Source organism: Corythoichthys intestinalis, chromosome 3 (genome assembly GCF_030265065.1).
Source record: "Corythoichthys intestinalis isolate RoL2023-P3 chromosome 3, ASM3026506v1, whole genome shotgun sequence".
Classification (NCBI taxonomy): domain Eukaryota; kingdom Metazoa; phylum Chordata; class Actinopteri; order Syngnathiformes; family Syngnathidae; genus Corythoichthys; species Corythoichthys intestinalis.
The window spans coordinates 44,598,853-44,625,872 of NC_080397.1; the positions used below are offsets into that span (position 1 = coordinate 44,598,853).

Here is a 27,020-nt window from a genome sequence, read left to right on the forward strand (position 1 = left end):
TTAACAACACTGCTCGTTACTGAAAGATTACAGTAATGCGTTACTGACAACATTGGGACTGTATTGAGTCAACTGTTAGATTTTATCCGGTTAATTTTGTATACCAAAGAATAGGTGTTAAAATGATCGATTATTTTGAAGCCGTTGTCAATGGACCCTCAAGAAATTACACCCTATGATACTGAATCCAATACTGTTTCTTGATGGAAAGAGAGAGGGGGATTCTATTCACTCTGAGTCAATTTATCCTCTTCTAAAAGCTATTAGTGAAAAGAACTAAGCACTAAACAAGCATTATGCCCTTCTTGCTACAAGCTTCGAAGCTGTATAAAGTGGCATGCCTTGATGTTTACCTCAAACCCGTCCCAAATTACTTTCAAACACCACTGTTATTTCCTTTCCTGTCACCACAAGGTCTCTAAAGAATTGATTCCCTTCTCTGGCAGACATCACACAGCTATGCCTGTGGAGATTTGACTTGCGCACAGAAATAAGCAGCAACCCTTCAAGGCTTTGCTCTGATTTAGAGTACATTAAGATCCATTCGTAGTGCCCTGTTTCCCCAGCGTGCCACCACTTCAATTTTCTCCTCATTTCGGGTTTATATTCATGTGTTTATATATCGGAGGGCAGGAGGGTCTGCTTCTGTGCCAGAACAATGCTGACATCCTGTTTCAGGGGACCAGTGTTGTGACAGCAGTGTTGGGATGGAGAATGGGTTGCGTGTGCTTGTGTATGGTGGTGGTGGTGGTGGTGGGGGACTGGGGGTAGACAGCAGTTCAGTTACCGTGCTGCCCTCTCTTCATTTTCCTCACCTAACATTTGACCATTTCTTTAAACACCGTTTTGCCTGATGCATTCTCTGAGAATAACCCCCCTTTGAATAGAGCACTCAAATTTTCCACCAACTCCAGTGGAGGCTGTGGGATTGAGTTTGACTTTTTGGCTCCTATGATTTATTTCTCTCGACTTTTCACCACCAATGACTGTTGCGCTGCCTCAAACGGGTTAAAATACACAAATACATGCAGCCACATGCACACACACACACAGGCACATAAGCCACATGTCTTACGATAGTCTTAGAGTAAGGACATTTAAGGGAATGTATACTAGGTCTTCAGACTAACCGCAAATGATCTCCCATTTAGCCTGGCACCACTGCACAGACTACCCACAGCTCAGAAAAAAGGGTTTTCACAAGCTAAAGCGCCACTGCATCTTGTGTGTATCATTAGTTAACCCCAAGCAATTCTCTATGGCTGCTTGTGTGTCTGTATCTTCTTGTTGCTTGTACAGTCGAGGCGGGTGTGTGAGGGTACTGCATCAGACTGCGTCGAAACCGTCACGAGTGGCCTTACCCGTAACTTGACCTCCAATGACAATCCGGCTTTTGTGAACATGTCCTGTGAAGGCTAAAGAAATTATCAAGCTTCAGGTCTTCTGGCGTCATTTATCTCTGAGCTGGAGGTTGTACAGGTCATGAATAAACAAGTGACTTTTGTGGTATCAGTATGTCATCACTGCCAGTCAGTCGGATTAGTTTTGATGATTAACAACTACACTGCTGACCAAAAGTATTGGCATCCCTGCAATCCTGTCAGATGTTCAGTTTGTCCCAAAAAATGATTGCAATTACAAATGCTTTGGTAGTAATATCTTCATTTATTTTGCTTGCAATGAAAAAACACAAAAGAGAATGAAAAACAATTAAATCAATATCATTTTACACAAAACTCCAAAAATGGGCCGGACAAAAGTATTGGCACCCTCAGCCTAGTACTTGGTAACTCAACCTTTAGATTAAATAACTGCGAACAACAACTTCCGGTATCAATCACTGAGTTTCTTACAATGCTCTGCTGGAATTTTAGACCATTCTTTTTTGGCTAACTGCTCCAGGTCTCTGAGATTTGAAGGGTGCCTTCTCCAAACTGCCATTTTCTGATCTCTCCAAATGGGATTCGGGTCTGGACTCATAGCTGGCCACTTTAGAAGTCTCCAGTGCTTTCTCTCAAACCATTTTCTAGTGCTTTACGAAGTGTGTTTTGGGCCATTGTCCTGCTGGAAGACCCATGACCTCTGAGGGAGACCCAGCTTTCTCACACTGAGCCCTACGTTATGCTGCCAAATTTTGTTTGTAGTCTTCAAACTTCATAATGCCATGCACACGGTCAAGCAGTCCAGTGCCAGAGGAAGCAAAGCAACCCCAAAACATCAGGGAACCTCCACCATGTTTGACTGTGGGGACTGTGTCCTTTTCTTTGAAGGCCTCGTTTTCTTCCCGGTAAACTATGTTGATGCCTTTTTCCAAAAAGCTCTACTTTTGTCTCATCTCACCAGAGAACATTCTTCCAAAACGTTTTTGGCTTTCTCAAGTAAGGTTTGGCAAACTCCAACCTGACTTTTTATGTCTCTGGGTCAGAAGTGGGGTCTTCCTGGGTATCCTACCATATAGTCCCTTTTCATTCAGACGCCGACGGATAGTACGGGTTCATACTGTTGTACCCTCGGACTGCAGGACCGCTTGAACTTGTTTGGATGTTAGTCGAGGTTCTTTATCAATCTTCTGCACAATCTTCCGTTGAAATCTCATGTCAATTTTTCTTTTCCATCCACATCTAGGGAGGTTAGCCACAGTGTCATGGGCTTTACACTTATTGATGACACTGCGCACGGTATATACAGGAATATTCAGGTCTTTGGAGATGGACTTGTAGCCTTGAGATTGCCCCTTGCTTCCTCACAATTTTGCTTCTCAAGTGCTCAGACAGTTCTTTGGTCTTCTTTCTTTTCTCCATGCTCAATGTGGTACACACAAGGAGTTTGAGTCAACTTTAATCCATTGTAACTGGCTGCAAGTGTGATTTAGTTATTGCCACCACCTGTTAAGTGTCACAGGTAAGTAGCAGGTACTGTTAATTAGACAAATTAGAGAAGCATCACCTGATTTTTTCAAAGGGTACCAATACTTTTGTCTTGCCCATTTTTGGAGTTTTGTGTAAAATGATTTAATGTTTTTGTCCCATTCTTGTTTGTTTTTTTCATTGCAAGAAAAATAAATGAAGATATTACTACCAAGGCATTTGTAATTGCAATCATTTTCTGGGAAAAATTGCCGGGGTGCCAATACCTTTGGTCAGCTATGTAAGATAAAGCGATAAAATGAGATATTAAGAATATCTTCAAAAATAAGATAGTAAACGTTTTTTTTTTCTTTGCCTTATTTGTTAATCTGTCTCTAATTACAGTAGGTATGATTTATGTCTACGTGTTTTTAAGAGAGCACTCAACCACAGCTGTACCTCCCCTCACTTGGCAAAGCACAACATTCCCCTGCTTCAAAAGCAGAAGGTTTTGATATGGCCGAGTGACTGTCATTTGGACAATTTAATTGTGGTTCCTATGGGATCCATATCCATGTGCAAACAACAGACCGGGAGAGAGATTGAAGTATAAACCTATAAAGCTAGATGAATATTTTACCATCTCTTTCCCCGCCCCCAACATCCACATTGACAGCACCAACATGCCTCCTTCATACAACGTCGCTTTTTGCCCCAGCGTTTACAAAAAGTCTAATGTTGCTGCTATGCTTAAATGCAGAAATTTAATTCATTCTTCTTTTGGAGCGTTTTTCAGCTCCGTTCTGGGTTCATTACATTGATAGAGAGATGTTTCCTTCTACTGTCAAAATGCATTTGTAGCAGGGAATCAAAGATGGGAGGATGGCCTCAGCCTGGGGATGTCTGTAGCATTCTCTCTTCTCATTCTTCAAACACAATCTCTTGCATCCCTTTAATCTGCCCCTCTTTCTCCCTTCAATGCCCTCCCCCATACACACAGACACCTAATACCCGTTAGTGTTCACCGCCAGCTAGCTGCTCATGCTGCTTGAGCCTGGCTCGTTAATGGAAACGATGGTGCATGGTTCTCCTCACCATACCTCTTGCAGTGCCTTTTAATTAGCCAGCTGCATTTCTGTGTGTGTGTGCATGTGCTTGTATTATATGTACATAAATCTGAAAATTCAGATTGTGGGGACTCACCACCCATAAATCCTTCGATAAGGTTTGTTGAGTTCTGGTTAGGCTCCAGGGAAATTAATGTCAGTCATTGTAATGTCCTGTGTTTTGATGGAAACACTGAATTGTGTATACATCAATTTGTGCGAAATGGTGGGTGTCGTGTTTGCAAATTGTAACGGCCACACATGGCATGTTTGTACGGACTGTATACATTTCAGTTGATCGTTATGTGGTAGTAATTGTCATTAAATATTTCCTCTTAATCATCACCATACTGTTATATTTTTGCTCCTACTTTTCTTAAATATAACCAGTGATGCCTGTAGTGGAGTATTAATCAATATGAAGCTTTAATATGTCAACTTATTTAATCGTGACTAATGTAATCTTATTTCAACACGTGTCATCAGACTAAAGTTTCTTACCTAAGTCACTTTACATAATTGCATTTTTATGATTTGACACAACGACGGCTAAAGGCCGAGTTATACTTCCGAGTCAGACCTACGCCGTCAAGGAAGAACCGAGTTACGACCCTACGCCGTAGCCTGACGCGCGCCTCTCGAATTTTCTAACGTTCGCGTCACGTAGACGTGTATGACGTGGCGAAAATGGACTGTGATTGGTCCGCTCAGACTGTTGTTTCCGGTTTAGCGCGAAATCACCGCCATTGTAGAATAGAATCAAACATTATTTTCTACACGCAAAAATGGACCAAGCCGACGGGAGTATCATCGAAGAGCAAGTCTCGTCGTCTCGTCAAGTGATTGCCAAATGGCAAGGTCAGCGATTGGGGAGAAAAAAAAAAAAAAATGGAAGAACCACCGAGACGTGTGTGTTCGGAATCGAGTGGCCACAGGAAGCGGTGACCCAGTCGGCCAAAAACTGCCAACTTTTTATCACTTTATGTCGTATTTTTGGTTGGTGCGCTTCATCATTTATTGTGTACATATGTTTGCTGTGAGTCTGTGACTTATTTACGTGTCACACTTCAAGTATATGAAGAATAAAGCACAGATTTGGTGTCAAAAGAGTTGTTTTGATCTTTAATTTTCAATAACAGACAGTTCACACACACGATAGATCATCACTGATTGAGAGTGCCTCGGTGCTTTTTATGATAACATTAAAATCAAGGCTCCCAACGCAGTTTAAGAAGTTCCATAGACGCCAGAAATCTGCTATGGCTCCCCACTGACTGGTTGTAGGACACGGCAAACAAATCGGGCTGGAGGGCTTTGCAGACCTTGAACGCAGTGCTCGACGCCAGTTTGAAGCTAGCCGCCACAGCTGGCTCTCTCCACCCGAGTCTAAAACTCTCTGTGCTGCATCAAAAGTCGGTCATACCTCCTCGATACCGTCTTCTGCGTCGCCTGCCTCTCAACATTTGTATTTTCAACATGTGTTGATGAGCAGAATATTTACTTTCAATAGTTCCATCTTGCATTGTTTATTTTTTCTCCGACTAGCGGAAGTCAACAAGCATGCCCCAAAACCATACAAACATAACGCCACATCCCTCTAGTGGCTTGGCGGTGAATTACAGAGCAACGCGTTCCCTCACCGCAGAACTATCGAATGTCGAATGACGCCGTAGTCGCTGCGCCGTCACCGCAACGCGGGAGTATAACTCAGGCTTAAGGCCCTCTTGCGCTGGTGAAACATTATTAGGGTTCGTTACACACTCTGCTGTCGATAATGTAGCGCTAAAAAAACAATTATGTGAAGCCAAAAAGGCAGTCTTTTTTCATTTTTGAAAAAACAACAAAACAAAAACTAATTATTCTTAGAAATGACTGTTATAAATGAGGTACACGCACCCCATCCTCAACTCCCTCTACTGGCTACCTCAAAGCCTACAGGCAACAATAAGTCCACAATAATTAATGTGATTAATCAACTCTGAGACAAAAAAATAAAAAAGCTCCGACCTACCAACATTGTGATTTGTCAAGGAATATCGGAAGAGTAGCAATTTTTAAGTTTGCAATTAATTAATGTAATTAATGAGCCCTGAGACAACAACAAAAAAATTTATTAATCCGTAGGATGTTACTACCGAATTTCACTCTGATCCTTCCATGAATTACAGAGCAGTAGCCATCAATTCATTAATGTAGAATTATAATCATAGAATTTTAGTAAATGTCCTCCCCAAAAACAAGTAGAAAAATAACAAAGTGAGATTTTTAGACCTTCCTCTGGGCAGCCTAAAAAGCCTTCCAACAAACTTTTGCCTAAACGAATGTCCTTTTTATGTGTTAGGTGGGGTTACTGGTAGGGTTGGGCATCGAGCATCAACGGGACCCGGGACTAATACTCCGGTTCTCCCAGAACCGTTCGAATTTTTAAAATTTCGATTCCAATTTTCGATTCTCTCACCGCTGGCCAGAAAAAATAGCTGCCAAATGAAGCCCCGAAGAAGTAGCCACATGAAGACTAGCGCCGTTATGAGCAAATCAAATGAAGTGACTAATTTAGCACAGCACAAAAACGTATTGTTTCACATAAATGACAACAAAGTAACAGAATAAACACACCGATATGAAATCAGACCCTCTGTTAAAATGTGCAAACTTACATATTTTGTTTTATCAAGGGTTCCCAACGATGTGTATTGCAGAGGAGGTGTGTAGTGTCTGTGCACCTCAAGGATTCTTTTAATAATAATAATAATAATAATACATTTTATTTGAAGGCGCCTTTCTGGCACTCAAGGTCGCCGTACAATCATTTAAAACATTTAAACATATTGAAAGTGAGAAAATGAAAGTATAGAACGTTTAAGGAAATTTAAAATACTAAAAGAGATATATGGGCAGTTAAAAAACCAGAACTTATTGATTATTGTGGATAGGCTAGTCTAAACAGGTGAGTTTTGAGTTTTGATTGAAAAAGGAGGAGGGAATCTGTTTTCCTGAGGTCGGGTGGGAGTGAATTCCAAAGCCGGGAAGCCGAGCGGCTGAACGCTCGGCTCCCCATGGTGGCGAGGCGAGCGGGGGGGACAGACAGTTGTATGGAGGAGGAGGATCTAAGGGCACAGGAGGGAGTAGTAACATGAATTAGATCGGACAAGTATGGAGGGGCGAGGTTATGGATGGCCTTGAATGTGAGGAGGAGAACTTTGAACTGAATTCGAAAGTGGACCGGGAGCCAGTGAAGCTGTTGGAGGACTGGAGTGATGTGGTGGATGGATGGGGTACAGGTTATGATGCGGGCAGCTGAATTCTGGACCAGTTGTAGTTTATGGAGAGTTTTATGAGGGAGGCCGAAGAGGAGAGAGTTTCAGTACTCCAGGCGGGAAGTGACAAGGCTGTGGACCAGAATTTCAGCAGAATGTGGGGTGAGGGAAGGGCTGAGGCGATTAATGGTGCGAAGGTGAAAGTGGGCAATCCGGGTGATTTTATTGATGTGCGATCGAAAGGAAAGTGTGTTGTCGAGGATTACTCCTAGGCTCTTGACTTGGGGGGAGGGTGAAACAGTGGAGTTGTCAATGGTAAGGGAAATGTTATGGTTTTTCGAGATGGTGAATTTAGAGCCAACGAGGAGCACCTCAGTTTTATTACTGTTAAGTTTTAGGAAGTTGTGAGTAAACCAGATTTTTATTTCAGCGATACAGTCAGTGAGAGATGATTTTCCAACTAAAGTAATGTTCTTTTTGCCTGCTGCTTCCAGTAAGTCACTACTAGGGGAAGCCAAGCGCACATAGCAAAACCAAAGAAAAACTGTAGAGTACGTAGTTACAATAGTGATATCTTGAGGATGGATGAAAAATAAATCAGTTTAGAAAGAAATCAAAATCAAACAGTAGTCAACTTAAGATCAAGGGACATAGACACTCCCCGCCTGTCAGCCCTTAACTAAGAAATACCACCTAAAACAAATGATGCAATACAATAAATGCCTGCAGCATAAGACACTCTAAAACATAGGCAAAATAATATGCGTAAATGTTTTCTCAGTGAACTTTTGAAAATAAATATCTTTGTGAAAGTGCACTTCTGTGGGAAGAAACATCATCATATTTAAGTTCAAAGATTGATATTTAAGTTAGAAATAGCTCTGTGAGAAATTCATACCAAAGTTAATTGAAAGTTCATATAAATAAAAAAAATAATAGAGAAGTTAAGAAAATAATATAAACTATGCAATTTTTTTGACCCTGCATATTAAAAGAATCGGAATCGAGAATCGTTTGGAACTGAAATCGAGACGTGAAATCGGAATCAGAACCGGAACAGTTGAAATTCAAACGATGACCAACCCTAGTTACTGGATTCTGCTGAATTATCTTAGTTAGTTTTAAAATCAGGTAATCAGTAAAGTAATTAATTTACTATTTAACACTCTATAAAAGCATCTTTACAATATGCAATATGGCATTGCACCCATTTCCACAAAGTTGGCACCATCCGTATTCATTGCCGTTCCATTTTAATATAATGTAAGTGGATGCAACGCTGCTCGTCTCAACTTAATGGTAAGTTATTCAGCATGTTTTACATTTATCAAACGTAGTAGTGAAGTCTTGTCTTTTCCCACAAGTATCCATTGACTGTCTATTGCCAAGGCAACTGCAGTTGTCTTGTAAACTTCACTTATCTGTAATTATCCTCTCTGAATAACATCAGAGCACACTGGGAGTATATCAAACTCCCATGTGACACATTAAAACCATCCAGACCATAAGGACACTCAGGTTCCCATTCTGTGTCTAAGCAGCTGAACAAGAAAGGTATTTAAAAAAAAAAAAAAAAAAGGACATCAGAGCTCAGTTGTGGAATCGAAGGATATTTTTTTCCCTGAAGCACTGACATATCCTGCAAAATAGAAACATCACAACCCACTCGAGTTTAAATTAGCTGTAAAGTGTTGGTCAGTGTGAGAATTAAAACATACTGGTGGCTTAGAGCCACAGAACTCATAGTATCAGTAGTAACTCTGTAGCACGACATAAGAGGGTAATTATTCTAAGTACGATTCATTACCTCTTGCACATGCTATGAAAGCAACCATTAGTCTGATGCTCTACTGAATACAAATACTTAGTAGAGGAGTCTAATGGAGGAGAATTTGCAACGGATTTGAACCCAATCTCCTTGTAATATTGGTAATATTGTTGGAACCAAGTATTTGTGATTGACATGGCACCATTGTTCCCCTGCCATCTCTCTTGTCATGCCTTCACTTTGCTTCCAGCACAGCCAGTTTACCTTTCATTAGGAGACACCTAGTACAAAAAAGGATTTACTTTGAAATGTCTACTGGACCTCAAGGGCAAAATTACATTAAAAAAAAGGCTGGACTTAGTAAATTTTTCCAACACTGTATTAATTTTATTTTCAAGTACCGTATTGGCCCGAATATAAGATTGTTTTTTTTTGCATTGAAATAAGACTGAAAAAGTGGGAGTCGTCTTATATTCGGGGTCTAGACATTATACCCATTCACGATGCTAGATGGCGCCAGATATCAATTAAGTGAATGCTGAACTTGAGGAGTCATGTTGTCATTACAGATCTCAGCTACTCCCAAGTTTGACCAGTTTGCATTATTTTATTGCAATGTTTTTCCTTATTCAGATTTGTTTCAAGACTACAGTTACAGTTAGACCTCACTTTGATGATTAATGCAGTTATTGCATTTTTTTTTTGTAGATTGGTTTATTTACATTTCAAAAACCAGAAGCCATTCATTTACGAATGTGATTGCACCTTAATTTACATATTTAAATGTTCAGATATTAAGATTTGAATGAGGCAAAATAACATGCTTTTTCTCTCTAATATATTCTTATATTTATTTGTTTCAGACGTACTGTAATGTGTTCAAAAAGTCTTTTCAAACTTGAGTCTTGAAAAAGAGGGGGCCGTCTTATAATCAGGGCCGTCTTACATTCGGGCCAATACGGTAAAGAAATACTTCTACAACTTCCAGACTGATTATCAAATGAAAAGTTATGACTGTGTTTTACTATTGTGGCGAGCAGTGTTGTCACAGATTACTTGAAAAAGTAATTTAATTACTGATTACTGATCACTCCTCAAAAAAGTAATCTAGTTACTTTACTGATTACTTTACTATCAAAGTAACTAAGTTACTTAAAAAGTAATTTTCCAGTTACTGTCCGCAATTTTTCTCCCTTTGCTGCCTCAACAGAAAAATTTCATCGCATGTAATTGAATTTTTCAGATAAGGCTTTATCTTCGAGTTAGCAGGGCTTTAGTTAGTCGATGGAGTTGATTTCAATCACCATCGACTTGCGCTAGCTCAGCCACTCCGGAGCCCTGAAACTAACAAATAACTGACAAACTGCACGGAATTTGTTCAAAACAACTCCAACGACTAATTAAACCCCCGCTAACTCGAAAATTAAGCCTAATGTCAAAAATTCTTTATTTTAAACTCCCCCTTTAAAATAAAGACCTAGCCGTTAAAACGCTGTCTATATAAGTTGTAAAGCAATAAAACAAACAACAAAAACAAATGAAATGAACAAGAATCCTACAAAGTATTTCATAATGCATGCAGTTGACTTTTGACTCTCTCTTTTGACCCCCCCCCCCCCCCCCCCCCACACACACACACACACACACAAAGTCACAAAGACACACTCCGCCTATGGTTACAAACTATAACTATAAAATGTACGTAAAGGCTGGTTACAAACTATAAAAGTGCTGTCCATCTCGTTACCTGATGGCCTTGTTTCGATTTTTGTCGCGCTGTGCTGTACTACCAAGTGGTTCCTTGAGTTAGATGTAGAGTTATTAGCGGTCGACTGCCCTTTTGAGCCAGCGCAAAGTTTGCGTCGCACGGAGATATTTTTGGTCATCTTTATTGGAGAAAAAATGTGAAGTCATGGCTGTATGTCCAATACGCAAATGCAGCCGTTTATGGTTCTTCTCCTACGTCTTCCACTGTTAGCATCCTGAGAGGTAGCCAGTTGTTTGTTGGCCGCCAACAGCGCTCATAGCATGGTAATACACGTGACCCGTTTTTTTTCCCCCCGATGATAAAACGTGACATCCGATGTCACTGGCAAACTCAAGAGCAATATTTTCTATTCAGATTCTCTTTGTACATGACTACAGTATTCTTTATTCTACATACATCATGAGGAAAAAGCAAAATAGTAACGCACAGACACTAAGGAAACAAACTTTAATCAGATTACTGGCTTCGAAAACTAAACGCGTTAGATTACTCGTTACTGAACAGAAGTAATCAGATTACAGTAACGCTAAGTAACGCGTTACTGACAACACTGGTGGCGAGAATGCTCCATCCTCCTCGAAGTGTTTTGGTTGGAGAGGACAGTAATTTTAAGTAGTTGTAGTTGTGCAGTGTGCATCCTCTTAGACTTTTAAGGTAAACTCCTCATTATCTTGCCCCCAATCTGCAAAGATAATGCAGCGTTGCAGTCTGACTTTAGAGGGGCCCTCATCAGAGGGACTCGTCTATGCTGGAGAAAGATTGTGGTCATATTTTTTTCTACCTATCCAGCTGCCCTCTGAAGTCTGGCAGATGAGGAATCCTATGTTTTTCTGCTCACCAAAGTAGTGGTTTGAATTTGAGAGAACAAGCAAGCCTTCAAAAGGTACATGTAATTGAGCAGCCTCAGATAAGCTATCTTGGAACATGAAACAGCAACAGTTTGTGACGGAGGGTAATTGCATCCCTGGGCCTGTGTAATGCCTTGTTGCGTCTTTAAACTTCAGCAAAGTGCTGAGAGTCCTTGTGTCAGCAGGTAATTGGTTGCAGACATCAGCAGCAACTTGAACTGAAGGAAATAATGCTTGGTAGCTTTGTATACCGTTTGCGCATTTTATGTGAGGAAAATAACCAATGAAATGAAAGTGTTTGTCCTTGTAAGGGAATCTTTTATTGTATTGATTCTTTTGTTTTATATCAAACGATGTGCTTTAGTTTTCATTTATTCAAAGCCTCAGAATTTCATTATGTAGCCCTGCAGCCAACTAAAGATAAGTCCTTCTTGCTACAAGTGAATTCCTTCACATTTAACCTTGATTGTGCACCTGAACTACTGATGACTCTACGACTAGCTAAGATTATTTCATTAATCACGTACATACTGTACTTTGTATAAACAACATGCATATGCAACGTTTATTAAAAGAAAAATGAATAATTCAAACAGTATTATCTATTTTTGACTTTCATCAGGATTCAGTCTACAGTACGTTTTTAGTTTCAGGCATTGCATTGACCTTCCCTGTCAGAATGAACGTCCTCCCCGGTGGCCGGAATCCAAACCTTTTCCTGGCTGGTATGGGGTGGGTGGGACCTGTGGAAGGAGTTGCTTTATTAGCTGGTCGTGTGAGATTAATTGAACATCTGTTCAGGCAGAGGAAACTGACCCCAGTCGCAGCTGTTTACCCTCTGTATAAATATCTAATAAGGTAGCTCATGATATGGTGCCTGGGCGATGTTGAAATTAACCAAGGTATCTTTCAATACGAAAGAAATCTAATGGCATTAGAAACATAGTTTCCTTGCTGACTGTTAAGAGCAAGGCAACAGTTATGCATAACTGCACAGCTACTGTAATTTTCAGACTATAAGCCGCTACTTTTTCCCCTCATTTTGAATCCTGCAGGTTGTAGTGGAGTGCGGTTTATTTGTTGATTTACTTGGGTTAATAGATAATACTACATTTGACAGCAGTGTCATTAGACTGTCATAAGACAGTCATAATTGGTAATGGTAAATGGTGTTATACTTGTACAGCGCCTTTCCACCTTTCAAGGCACTCAAAGCGCTTTACAAAATCTCGCCATCCACCTACTGGTGACGCAGCACCAGGAGCAACGTGGGGTTCAGTATCTTGCTCAGTGACACTTAGATGAGTTCATCAGGGCGTATAATCGAACCCACAAGTTGGGGGAACAACTGCTCTACCACTGAGCCACTTTGTGTCATACAGCAAATGATCTTACTTTTGAATGGATGTAAAAGATCCGAGCTGGACATAAATGGAGTTAGTGACATAATTTGCCGGATGACACTTAACTCATTCACTCCCAGCCATTTTCACCGGAGCAAGGCCCTTCGCTCCCGGCCGTTTTACTGGATTTTGACTGACTTTGCAAGGCCCACAGAAAATTTTGTTCTATTGCTATATAAACATGGAACCCACCAAAAGAAAGATTAGACTCTCTTCTTTCAGCAGAAAAAAAGTAAGTTCATATCTTTTCCATTCTTTAGAAATCAGCATTAGAAAATAGCTTAGCTTGAACATTTTTCCAATTTCTGATGAAAAAACTGAGAAATTGAGCTTTTTGTGAACACATACATTTCAAACATAACTTTAACGCAGCTATTTATTGCTTTAGTTACATCCCAAACATCTGAATAATGTTTTCCTTTTACAAAAAAAAAACAGAAACAACAAGACAAATAGAGCTTTTCATAGCAAATTAACAATTTATTTAGACATAACTGAAAGATGATGTTGTATTGGCCGCGACAGCGGGTTAAACTTTTGCCTCATCGCCGCCTGTTTCAAAAAGATGAATTTTTTTTAGTCTCTGCAGGCTCTGCTCGCGAGCAGCACGGACTGTACAGCATCTAGTGGTCCTGGTCGTTCTGCTCGGTCGTCCAGCGCCTGGCATCCCGGCCGTTCTACCGGTTGTTCTGCTCGGTCATCCACCGCATGTCATACTTTCGGTCGTCTTCCGCCCTCTCCCCGGCTTTGCGGCTTGGCCGTTGGTTGCCGTCAAATAGGGTTGCGGGTCTTACCAAATGCGCTACTGCCCTCCAGTGGCCAGTTTTATTGCTTTAAAATAGGTTTTGAGCTTTGTGCATTCTATCTGAGATGTATGGGATTCTATAGATGCCGATTGTGAAAGAAAAAAACGCAAAAGACGTATAAATACGTTTTTGGGACACTGAAGCAATTAAAAATAGAACCTATTTATAAACTGTGGAAAACCCACACACTTATGGGGGGAACAAACTCCACACAGAAAAGCCTGAGTAGAAGCCTCAAAATTTAGATTGCACTAATCTCTCTGTTCTGTTGGGATTTTATTTTTGATTGAATCTTGGTTGACCAAGACAACAAGGTAAAGGTTCGCATTGGGAGGTACCTGTACACTTGACACTGAAGAGAAAAGCAAAGATGGATGTTTACGTTCTCATCTACATGCAAATTCTGGGCACTCGTGCTTTTGTGGATGTTTTCTTGTTAAACTTCTTTTCACACTGGAATTTGTGCTTCATGCAGTCTGTTTTGAATGGTTGACAGTGCTTGCGGGAATGGCATGAAATGTCGGAGAGAATACACTGAATTCATTTGTCTGTGTTTACAGCCTCGGCATTCCTGCCGGCAGCAAGACAGTAAGCCCCCCCCTCCCCACTCTTTTCCCCGAGCGCACAGGTCGAATTTGAAGCTGAAAGCACTCTGCTCACCCACCTGATTAGCACCGTCTTTGTTCCGTTGTCAGTGGCACACCATGAAGTATGATTGCAGTTGGCAAACTGGCGGCTTTGAAACAAACCTACTGCTGTGCTGATATGCATCACACTTTACCCCCTTCCTTACTTTGAAACCTCAGAATCAAATGAGGTTTTCTTGGTCAGTAGGTGTCTAAGCAGTAAAGCCTTCTCAGGGAATTTGTAAAGGTTTTTTCGGCTTTATATTTGCAAGCGTTGAGGTAAAAATATAAAACAAATACACTAAATACTCCTAATTAAATGTGAGTGTCGATAATTACACTATTGCAAATATTATAAACAAGCTATACTACTTGTGCTGGGTTGTTGGGGCCAAGGTTTGTTAAATTCATAGGGGGAGTTTGACTTTCGGGTCAGGGGTGCACACAACATGTTGATGACCCTGAAATGCAGTGTCAGCAAACAAATTAACTTATAAGAGTATTTATAATACGTTGAAAATGAGCGTTTTTTTGTTTCCCATCATTCGTCAGGGGAATTCTAATTCAGGCTGCTTAGAACAAATGCAAGATCGTCATCCACTGAGTAAGATATGCCCATCGGTATCGTGCCAATGTAGTTACCCCCGTTAAAAATTGTATCCCCTAGGCGGAGCCACTGCGCTGCACTGATTTGCTTGATTTCTTTGTTTTGGTGATGTGGTTATATGTGAGGTTTTAAAACATGGCCCATCCATTAAATTAAAAAACAAAAAAAAAAACAAAAAAAAACTTTTTACTTCTGTCGTATAACGTACTAAATGTAAAAAAGGCAATGTTTTACAGTTTTTTTAATTCAGGTGTAGGGATGTGACAAAATATTGAAATGGTGATATATCGTGATACTTTGCATCCCAAAAGGTTATCGATATGCTCCGTCCAAGAATCGAGATATTGTTTTAAAAAGGTGTCAATGTCTAAAAAAAATAAAATAAAATGAACTAACAAGTTGCTAGCAAAATCTTCCACCATAATAGTGTTTCAGTTAGCTCTAAGGCTGCATTGACGGTGCTCGACGCCCAATCCATTTAGACTGGGAAAGTTCGTTCATTCGAAACCAGAGCATTCAAAGTCATTCGGTCCGATTTTCAGGGCATTTACAGGTCACTTGCTGTTCATTTTAGGGTATCTACAGGTCATTTTCTGTTGAGTTTGAGTCACTGTCTATTCAATTGGGCGATTCCCAGGTAACTTCCTGTTCTTTAACTCAAAATAAACAGAAAGAGAGCCATAAAATACCCCAAAATCAACAGGAAGTAACTGAAAATCAACAGGAAAATGACCTTAAATGGCCCAAAATTACCTCATTGCCTGGCATTGGCTGTCACAACCTGCCATAGACGTTCAATCCGTTTGAAGTGGGAGGGATGGCAGCGAATGAACTTTCGTTCATTCGCTGCCACCCCTCCCAGTTCAAATGGATTGGACGTCTACAAGTGATAAACTCATTCCAATTCACAGCAGAAGGTTGTTTTTCTGTTTATTAGTTGTTTGTGGAATATCCTTGAATGATTTCCTGACCAATGTATCGATAATCATTGTATATATATCGTCAGATCATCGTTATCGTGAGCTTTGTATCGCAAATTGTATTGGATCATGAGGTACCAAGATGTTCCCACTCCTATTCAAGTCCTATATGGAGTTTGTCCATTTTAATAAACGCTGATGTCCAAAATATATATGGTTGTTTTCTGGCTTCAATTAATAGTTCTAGTCGGCGTAACTCATAACTAATGTGTGTGTGTGCGCTCCCGCAGCCAGGGCATACCATTTTTGACGGGCGTAAATAAATTGGCAAGACACTGGTGGTGGCTCTGTTGTACAATTAGCGTCTTCAGTGGGGCATTGAAACTCCGCTCACCATTTTGGTGGTGGTCTCTGGTGTTTCATAGTCCACATTTCAATCCTTGGTTCTTGCTCAGTAGTGGTTGTCACTTTTGAAAGCTTAGGTTTGAAAAAATGATGTATATCCATTTTGCCTCTTCGGTCCTTGGGTGGTTTTGGCTAAGCAAAGCAAATGAACGTCTAAAGTGCTAGTCACATGATCTGTTCGAAAAATATTTTTGACCCATTATAAAATTATCTTTTTTTGTTCATTTAATTCATTTTTGTTGTTTGTTTTATTGCTTCACAACTTTTATAGACAATATTTTACTGGAAAACTCTTAATTTTAAAATCATATATAGGAAAGTCAATTACATGCAATGGCACTCTTCGGCCACCATGGGGGACCTGGCCCCTCTGACCCTCCCTTAAACTCTGCATATGGTTAAACTGACACATAAGAAACCTCGAAATCAGGGATTTCCCATGATTTTTGGCCGCCAATTCAGTGATTCCACACTTGCCACCTTGGGCCGCAAGTTGTATAACTTTGCTCCCCTGAAATTTTTTTTTTTTTTTTTTTTAAAGATGAGTCTCGTTGTTTGAAATCTAACGGGTTTCCACAATGCTTGGCACTTATTGTGGTAGGAGTGAATTCCGGTAAATGAATTCAGGTGTCACCTAAGCAGTCGAAACTTGTAGTTTTGCCGGAGAAAAGGATACTGAAACGTTGGACACCCGAGCATGTCAATTTTGCCTCATTCCTAACAATCCGGGCTGCAGGTGCCAATTTAACTCAGCAGCATCCAACTTCCACTCCACTGTACTGTGACCTACCTTTATTTCTCGCGCGTAGCGTGACCTTACCTTGACCTACATTCCAAAAACACCACTTTTGAAAGTAGTCCTATTAATGGTTTATCGATTGTCAATTTGTCGCTCTATTTGGGGGTGTGAAAATGTCCATGGGGACGGTCAATGACCCCAGTAACGAATTTGGCAATTTTCGTTAAAATCCAACATATGGTTTGGGAGCAGTCGGAATATATCAATTTTGGGATTTTGTCGATTTTTTGCTCTATTAACTCATTCACTCCCAGCCATTTCTACCAGTGCAACCCCCTTTGCTCCAGGACGTTTTACTGGATTTTGAATGATTTTGCAAGGCCCACAGAAAATTCTGTTCTATTGCTATATAAACATGGAACCCACCAAAAGAAAGATTACACTCTCTTCTTTCAGCAGAAAAAAAGATCTTTTTCCATTCTTTAGAAATCAGCTTTAGAAAATAGCTTAGTTTGAGCAATTTTCCAATTCCTGATGAAAAAACAGAGAAATTGAGCTTTTTCTGAAAGCATACATTTCAAACATAACTTTGACTTTAACACAGCTATTTTTTGCTTTAGTTACATCCCAAACATTTGAATAATGTCTTTTACAAAATAACATAAACAACAAGACAAATAGAGCTTTTGATGTCAAAATAACCATTTATTTACACATAACTAACTGAGAGATGACGCTTTTGTGGCCCCGAAAGCCGGGGTAAACTTTTCGCTCATCGCCGCCTGTCTCATAAAGATGGATTTTTTTTAGTCTTTCTTTTGTTGTGACCACTGCCTCGTGGCAGAGTTCGCCTGGGGAACTTGTGTTCCTGGGGGGAACTGGTTTGGCCGTGCGCGTTTCTGTGCGGGACACTGGAGGGTGCAGGTGACGCGAGCGGCCGAGCATGGCGGCACGGGCTCTGCTCAGCGAGCAGCACAGACTCAACGGCATCGTCCGCTGCACTGGTGGTCCCGGTCCTTCTGCTCGGTCGTCCAGCGCCTGGCATCCCGGGCGTCCTCCTGGTTGTTCTACTCCATCGTCCGCCGCCTGGCATCCTGGAAGTCCATTCGGTCGTCCCGGCCGTTCGTTCCGTTGAATGGGTTGCGGGTCATACCAAATGCGCCAATGCTCTCCAGTGGCCAGTTATATTGCTTTAAAATGGATTTTCAGCATTATTCTTTGGAGCTAAGTTGAATCAGAACCCAGAGATGTCTCTTGTGAAAAAAAAAACGTAAAAGGCGTATAAATACGTCTTTGGGATACTGAAACAATTAAAAATAGAATGTATTTATACGTTTCTGGTAGCAAATGAGTTAAAAGCTCTGCAACCATGGAACATCCGAGAAGCAATACTGATGTTACTCTATATGAGTGTGTCAAATTTGGTTAAAATCAGGCCATTCCTTCTGCAATACGATTTTAATAATTATCGATTTTTGATACTTATCGGTGGTACTTCGATACAAAACCTACTCAAGAAAATCGGTCGAGCTGTTTCGGAGTCTATAGGGAATGAACGCACACACACGCAGACAAATCTCCATTTATAAGTTTAGATTTAGATGTCAACTCGTTTCTTAAATGTTTTTTTAATCTTAACCCTACTCTCTCTGTCTCCTCTTTTTAGGCTGCATCGATGGCTCTGAGCAGCTTGGGGCATGTATACACAGCCATAGGGGACTACCCAAATGCACTAGCCAGCCACAAGCAGTGTGTTCTGCTGGCTAAGCAGTCTAAAGATCAGCTCTCTGAGGCACGAGAGCTGGGAAACATGGGTGCTGTCTACATCGCAATGGGAGACTTTGACAATGCCGTCCAATGCCACGAGCAGCACTTGGATATCGCCAAGACCCTTGAAAATAAGCGAGAGGAAGCTCGGGCCTACAGTAACTTAGGCAGCGCGTACCATTATCACCGAAACTTTGACAAGGCCATGTCTTACCACACGCATGTGTTGGAGCTTGCCCAAGAACTGGAAGAAAAATCTATTGAGATGCGAGCGTATGCAGGCCTGGGGCATGCTGCTCGTTGTATGCAGGACCTGGAGAGGGCCAAGCAGTATCATGAACAACAGCTCTCCATAGCTGAGGGTTTGAAAGACAGAGCAGCAGAGGGAAGAGCCTCTTCTAATCTGGGTATGTTTACAAAACACTCACTCACAAAATGACTACAGTTGCACCTTGACTTATTAATTTAATTCTCTCTATTACTTTCCTCCTATTATGTCATCTTTTTTGTTCAAATGAATAGAAATCCCATTATTCTGTTTCACCCCAACAAAATTGTATGGAAGTGTAAAGACAACTACACTTAAACACTACATACAGTGATAGCATGATTAAATAATTAAACTGTTCATCATTAGTTTATGATTCAATGCCCATTGACATTGTGCTCCTTCTGGTGTGTGTACATTTCATGGCAAATTTCCTGGATAACTGCTCAGTAAAGTAATTCTAAGACTAACAAACCAATGTTGTTTTAGAGCAGTGCTTCTCAATTATTTTCTGCGACGCCCCCCCAAGCAAGACGTAAATGTTTCGCGCCCCCCCAAACTCTCTGCCGCCACTGTAAATAGTATTATTTGTCTATAAAATTACTATCATAAATACGCATCTGCCTAATATTGTGTCCCTTTTTTTCTAATCAAGAAAAAAAGTAACATAGATCAACTTATAATAAAGTATAACTTTATTAACATTGTTTTGTTTGTAACAGAGAAGACTTGACGTGCATCAATTTGCCTGAATTAAAAAAAAAAAAAGTCGCATTCAAACTGTAAAAATACACTCAAGGTACATTTATGACCATTTGGTACTGAAAAATAAAATGTAATAAAATCAGTAAATAATAACAAATTCAAATTGATTAGAAACATTCACTCATGAGGACAATATGCCAAAAAATTTGACCGAAAAAACAAAAATGAATAAAGGAAAAAAAGAGTGTCCTTGGACAGAAGGACAGTTTTTATTTTTGCCGCTCACACTCAGTATTACCTCCTTTGCAATGGTGTGGAGTCATTTTGCAATGAGTATGCTAACAATGCTCACTTGTTTACTGATATAACACTGACAAAGCAGGACGATTGTTGGCAATATTCGGCACGTTTTCGCTGAAAAACAATCAAGCGGCTTATCAATGAGATTGGGGTCGAATGTCTTTAAGTGGCGTCTTAATTGATTTGGCTTCTGGCGGTCCGCTATAATTATTTTTAGACACAGTAAACAGTCTTTCCTCATCACCCACAGTATTAAAAGTCAAAGCTAAAAGGCAAAAGGCACGAACAAAGCGCATTCTCGGCGGCCGAGGTAGAACCGTAGGTGAGGGCGGTCGTCGTGACGATCCCAAGCCGAAAATGGCACTTATCGGGCGGCGGCGTGAGACCCGGACAAGACAGTGGGTCGCTGTGTGAGTGAGTCCGGTCGGAAAACGGCTTTCGAAAACGGCGGCGGCGCACTGCTCTTCATATTTGTTTTCTGTGTGATGAGTGCTCTTCCTTAGTTCAAAAATACTGCACGCACTCTGAAGATGAGAGCGCCACTGCCACCCACTGAGTGGATGCGCAAGTACACTTTATTCCAGTACGGCAGAAAAAAAAAAAAAAGCATGTTCCCCGAGGTCACATGCGCCCCCCCTGGCATCGCTCTGCGCCCCCCCCCCCCCCCCCAGGGAGGCGCGCCCTACTATTTGAGAAGTACTGTGTTAGAGAATACCACTTTTAGTAATTTGCTCCAACACAGGTGCATCTCAATACATCAGAAAACTTTGTTCCATTCAAAAAGTGAACAGTGTTGTTACAGATTACTTGAAAAAGTAGTAATTAGTAATTAATTACTTATTACGCCTTAAAAAAGTAATCTAGTTACTTTACTGATTACTTTATCATCAAAGTAACTAAATTACTTTAAAAATGATTTATCGGTTACATTTCACCAATTTTTCTCTCTTTGCTGCCTCAACATAATAATGACAACAGAAAAAATGTCATCGCATGTAATTGACTTTCCGATAATTTAATTTAAAGGGGAAGATCATAATTTTTCACATAAGGCTTAATCTTCGAGTTAGCGGGGGTTTAAAGAAATTACTCAATGGAGTTGATTTCAACCACCATTGACTCACATTAGCTTAGCTACTCCGGAGCCCTGAAACTAACAAATAACTGACAAACTGCATGGAATTTGTTAATCAAACCCCGCTAACTTGAAGGTGAAGTCTAATGTAAAAAATTCTGAGCTTTGGGTTAGGGGTTAACAGCATATCAGTGCCAATGTAAAACAATGCAAATTGACTGCACAATGATCAACAACACACAAATTAATTGCACAGTGCAATAAACACAAAGGTGAGGGCGGGCGTGAATGCGCGCGCACAACCCGGAAGTGCGTTGTACACACACGTGGTCAATTTGGCCACACAATGTGGCGGCAACTAAGCACTTTACACTCAATTGGACTTACAACATAACCCAAAGATGCTAAACACATCGCAGCATAAATGCGCAACACGAATATGATGTAAAAAATACTTGCCGACTTGGTGTGATGACTACCTGCTGTTGCAACGGCAAAGCTACGAAACGGCCACGCATGTAGTGGCTCCAACCTATTGCTGGAACCCTCCAGAATGAAGGAAAAATACTCACGTTCATTTATGGGCGCACACAGATCGACATTCTCTTGCACATCTCAACAGGCGGCTGCACTCGGCTCAAATGCGCACCGCGTTCCTCACTCCTTTCTCAGTCCCAAAACACTTTGCGCAAGTGACGCGAGACCAAAACTGGAAGTAACTATGAGTGGTTACAATGGAAACAAACGTGTAGTGAAAAGATGGGAACCTTTCTAACATTTTTTATTCAAAATGCTCTTCGTACATGACTACAATATTCCTCATTTCACATACATTATGAGGAAACTAATTTTAAACAGATTACTGGTTTGGAAAAATGAACGTGTTATAACTTTAATCAGACTACTGGTTTGGAAAAAAGGAACGTGTTAGATTGTTCGTTATTGAAAGAAAATAATCGGATTACACTGAATTACACATGCTACACTTAAAGTGAAGCATGTACTATACAACGTATTGTATAAATTCACTGCAAACAAGGAATTATTTCAATATTTTTTTCATTTTATTTTTTTGTGATTATGGCTGAAAGCTATTAAACCCCCGAAATACTGCATAGTTTTTGTCCTGATACTGATTCATGAGTCCCAGCTAGATCCTGCCAAACGCCAGGGCCAAAAGCATCTCGAGTTCACCATTCTAAGAAAATAATAAGTGTTATTGCTAGAGATTGACTGATATGGGTTTTTCAGGACTGATAACGATTATTACTAGTTAGAGGGGCCGATAACAGACTTTTGGAGCCGGTATTAATTTGCAGTAATAAGTGTAAAAATTGGCTTAAAACAGTGCAAACACTGAACTCCATTGAAATGCCTAAAGCCTGTTTATTGAATCACACAAATAGAAAATAAGAGCTCCAGATGTGCCCGAATTTCCCAGACGCAGAAACATCTCTTATAAAGTTGAATAAGAGGTTAAATAAATAGTTCTATATATTTTTTCCACAGAAAAGAATGCCCTGTTTACCTTGTCTAAGTATCCCTGAGCAAGATAATAAACCCCACGTTGCTCCTGGTGCTGCGTAACCAGTACGTAGATGAGTATACAGTGTAAGCGCTTTGAGGGCCTTAAAAAGTTGAAAAGGCACAATACAAGTGTAACTCCATTTACCATTACCATCTAACCAATCAGAGGACGGGGTGACTACTAGTGCAGCAAGCAGAGAGAGGCCCGACTGCATCTGAGCCGAAATAACCGATTGATTTTTTCATATCGATTTTTTTTTTTGGCCGATCGGATTAAAAAAAAAAAAAAAAAAAGGCCGATACCGATATTTGTCAAATTTCTAAGTATTGGCGCCAATAATCATCCCAGCAGATTATTGGTCTATTTCTAGTTATAATCTACTACCTCTGAAAATTTCGAAAATATTTAAATTAGTGCTGTAACGATTAATCGATTAACTCGAGTAATTTGAGAAGAAAAAAGATTCTAATAAAATTTTGCTGCTTCAAGTATTCCTTTAATCAATGTGACGTTGTAATGGTTTGTTTTGAAAGTGTTCACATTTAGTGTAATTGATTTGGGTAGATACACTGCCCTCTAGTGGCAACAGTGAATATGACTTAATTAATTTCATATGGCTGATTCCAGCTGCTCCCTGTTAAGACCAATATAAAATAAGTTTTTATTTGAGCTAATGTTTTTTTAATTCATTCTTAATTTAGTTTATAGGCATACTTAGCCGGTTTTGTGGGAAAATGTGTTTGAACCATTTGTTAAGAGCATTGTAAAAACAATCAAATAAAAATATAGCATTTTATAGCATTTAAGCTAGCAGACTTTTGCTATGTAAGTTGTTTAGTTGTTCATTTGTTGTACTTTGATCCTCATTTACCGTATTGGCCCGAATATAAGACGGTGTTTTTTGCATTGAAATATATCCTGAAAAAAGTGGGGGTCGTCTTATATTCGCGGTCTAGACGTTATACCCATTCATGACGCTTGATGGCGCCAGATATCATTGAAGCGAGGGTCTGTCATGACAGATCTCAGCTACTCTCAAGTTTAACCAGTTTGCATAATTTTATTGCAATATTTTTCCTTAATCAGATTTGTTTCAAGACTACAGTTACAGTTACCTTGATGGTTAATGCAGTTATTGCAATTTTGTTGTTTTATCACAATGGATTGGTGTATTTACATTTCAAAAACCAGAAGCCATTCACTTACAAATGTGATTGCACTTTAGTTTACATATTTAAATATTCAGATATTAAGATTGGAATGAGGCAAAATAGCATGCTTTTTCTCTCAAATATATTGTTATAATCATTTGTTTCAGATGTACTGTAATTATTTTCTGTATAAAAATTAATTTGGTGTTTAAAAAGTCTTTTTTTCAAACTTGAGTCTTGAAAAAGAGGGGGTCGTCTTATAATCAGGGCCGTCTTATATTCAAGCCAATAGGGTAGTTAGTTTTTTATGACGTTTGAGGCTCAGCTCAGGTATTTTTTTTTTTATGTTCCTTATCCGATTACTCAATTTTTTAAAGTAACTAGTTCATCGATTAATCGACCACTAAAATAATCAATAGCTGCAGGCCTAATTAAAATAAGTGTTGGTCCTAAGTTTTATTTTTTTGAATTGGACACCTGAAATAATAATGAATAGTTTCCAAAATATTCTAGTCTGTAGTATATTAAGATATTGGACATGCACCCCACTGGATCGTTCTGTTTCTTCTCACCCAAAATATTTTTATTGATTTTAGATTGGGAACTGTTGCTTGTTATATTATCAGCAGTGCTTAGATCCTGATATTTAATATCCATATTGTACGGTAGCTGTTTGTGGTGAAAGAATGCCCACCTTTATCTTCACAGATCTATATTGCAATAGTTATCACTTTGATATGTCTGCCACCAGCACTGCTTTTGTTTCATTACTCTCTATGTAGTATAAACTGGGGGTTCTTAACCTTTTTGTCTTGGGGCCCAAATTTCTATGTATAAAGTTGCCCGCGGCCCATTAGATGGTGCTCTGGCACTAAGGTCAAGAATCACCGAGATAAACAATGAGATAACGTCGAGTTCCAGTATAAAATAAATTGTAGTAGCTGTGGTGGCAGTTAGTATACTTTACTCCTGCCCTTGATTTGCTCTGTTGATATGTTCGTGTTGCCTTCAAGCATTTTATAGTGAACATATTGTAACTTAATGCATTTACCAAGTCTGTCTTTGAAGTTTCTATATACCATGGAGGTAAATTACATACATGTATCTGCAAATTATCATTTATAAGCAAACATTTAATTCACATTTATTTTCTTGCAAGATGTGTCAATTTTTAAATGATGAATTCAACAGTTTCTCCCTTTTTTATTTGGAGACCGGAAATTGCAAAACCTGCAGCAATGTTTGTTTCACTAATCTACTTAAAAAGCATCAGCTCAACCAGCCAGAAAAAAAGTACATAAACAACACTAATAATTACTCCGAATATAAACATCTTCATTTGAAGAGCGTGCAAACAAAACAGATTACTGTATGAGCTTGGGGATGGGGACATTTTTTAAGATACAATTTAACACACAGTCAGAAAACTAGCTCATGCATATTATCATTTTAAAGGGAACCACGGACAGAAAGACTTGTAGTTCTTAAATGATAAATGTTAGTTTAAGTTATATTAATTTGATAGTCAAACCCCTCTTGATGTTTTCATTTTTATAAAATTTGAAAAATTAGTTAAACTAGTAGGTCGCCATTGTGGTTGACTATGCAATGCAGTGATGTCACTGGGCAGCACTGCCGTTCTTCCATAGTGTCACTCGTTAGCTACATAAACATCGTCGTCGGTTCGCCCTTCCAATTTGAACCCTGCGGAAAAGTGATGAGCAGGACAGCACTGTCAATATTTCACATAACAAGCAGCAAAAGCAATTAAATGAAAGTCTCCAGCGGGATTCGAAAAAGCGTTTCCCGTGCGACAGACGAGCACTAACACCACAGGACTTCCGCAACGTCATGATTTTCCTTATAAAGCAATCGCAACCCACATGCGCAGTTTGTCTGTGCGGTAAAACCTGAAAGGGAAACGCAACTGAAAAGAAAGTGCGGCTGTCTTGAATTAAAAATCACTTCAGACAGCAAGCAGACAACAAAAACATAGGGATTGCGTAAAACGGTTTATTGAACACACAAAAAAACACGCGATCGCAAAAAGGGAGACACAAAAATGGTCTGTGACAGTTGGTCGGGATGAAAAAAAAAAAAAACCCGAGGGAAAACCGCGGTGAGAGGCAGACAAATGAAAAAAAAAAAACAAGGCAATGATTCCACTAACAACGAAAGGATATACAAACTGTTCAATGGCAGCAAGTCAATACAAGCCGCCTAGGATCGGTTTAAAGACACTACTGATGAGCTGGAATTGGATGCAGGTAGACGTTGTGAACTCATCCCACTCCTCCATGACAAAACAATCTGACCAGAAGGAAAATGTGACGAAATCATTCCAGTCGTCATACAAGCTTTGCTTGCTCGCTAGCACAGCTATTCTCCCAGTCCAGGCCAACCGCATCATCAACCCCAGCGTGCATTACGAGCCTAAAACATGGCGCCATCGTAGGTCAAAACATGTACTAAATATGATAGATTTTTAAATCGATGGCAATATTTTTCTTGTTTCTAATGACATATTTTAGTCAAAGAGAACAATTGTAGCTTATCAGAGCATACAAGTGTTTAAGTCCAGTTTAATTATTTTACTTAAATGAAACATTCAACAAAGAATGTTCATGGTGATTGGTATCACAATTTGATATCACCAGAGTCAGCATGCTCCATTATTTTGCATTAGTTACAGAATCAACTGTTTTTCTATTGTAGTTTTATATACCTAATTCAAGGTCCATATGATTGTACAATCCCGAGAATTTGTATTTTGGAGGAATTTTAAGATAACCTCTTGTGAAATTTGACTTATTCATGATTCTGCTGCCTTAGACTGAAACCAGAATCAATTGAGAGATAACATGAATCTCAAATGACAGAAGCTAGTCTAACGCATAAGCAACCCTTAGATGCAAATGAGAAAATCCTTTTTCTAGAAGATAATTAAGTCCATAACCCAATAATTTAATAATAAAAAAGGAATTAAACAATGTCCCTTTAGATATCAACCACTCTGAGATCAATGCCGCACCCATTTTTCTGTATTTAGTGCAGCAATTACAACCTGCACTGCCTGAATTATGATAGCCATCAAAGCAGCACTAACCTTGATTCTAATGGACAAGGC

The 27,020-nt window shown here is 39.7% G+C and overlaps 1 protein-coding gene across 4 annotated transcripts in view; it reads left to right on the plus strand.

Annotated features, from left to right (window-relative positions):
- LOC130912956 (tetratricopeptide repeat protein 28-like) overlaps positions 1-27,020 on the plus strand; it is a 511,674-nt gene that overhangs the window by 405,505 nt on the left and 79,149 nt on the right. For all 4 annotated transcript variants that reach the window (XM_057831145.1, XM_057831146.1, XM_057831148.1 and 1 more), the window contains one exon: positions 18,766-19,273. In XM_057831145.1, coding sequence (XP_057687128.1) covers positions 18,766-19,273 — 508 coding nt within the window. The remainder of the gene's footprint in view (positions 1-18,765; positions 19,274-27,020) is intronic.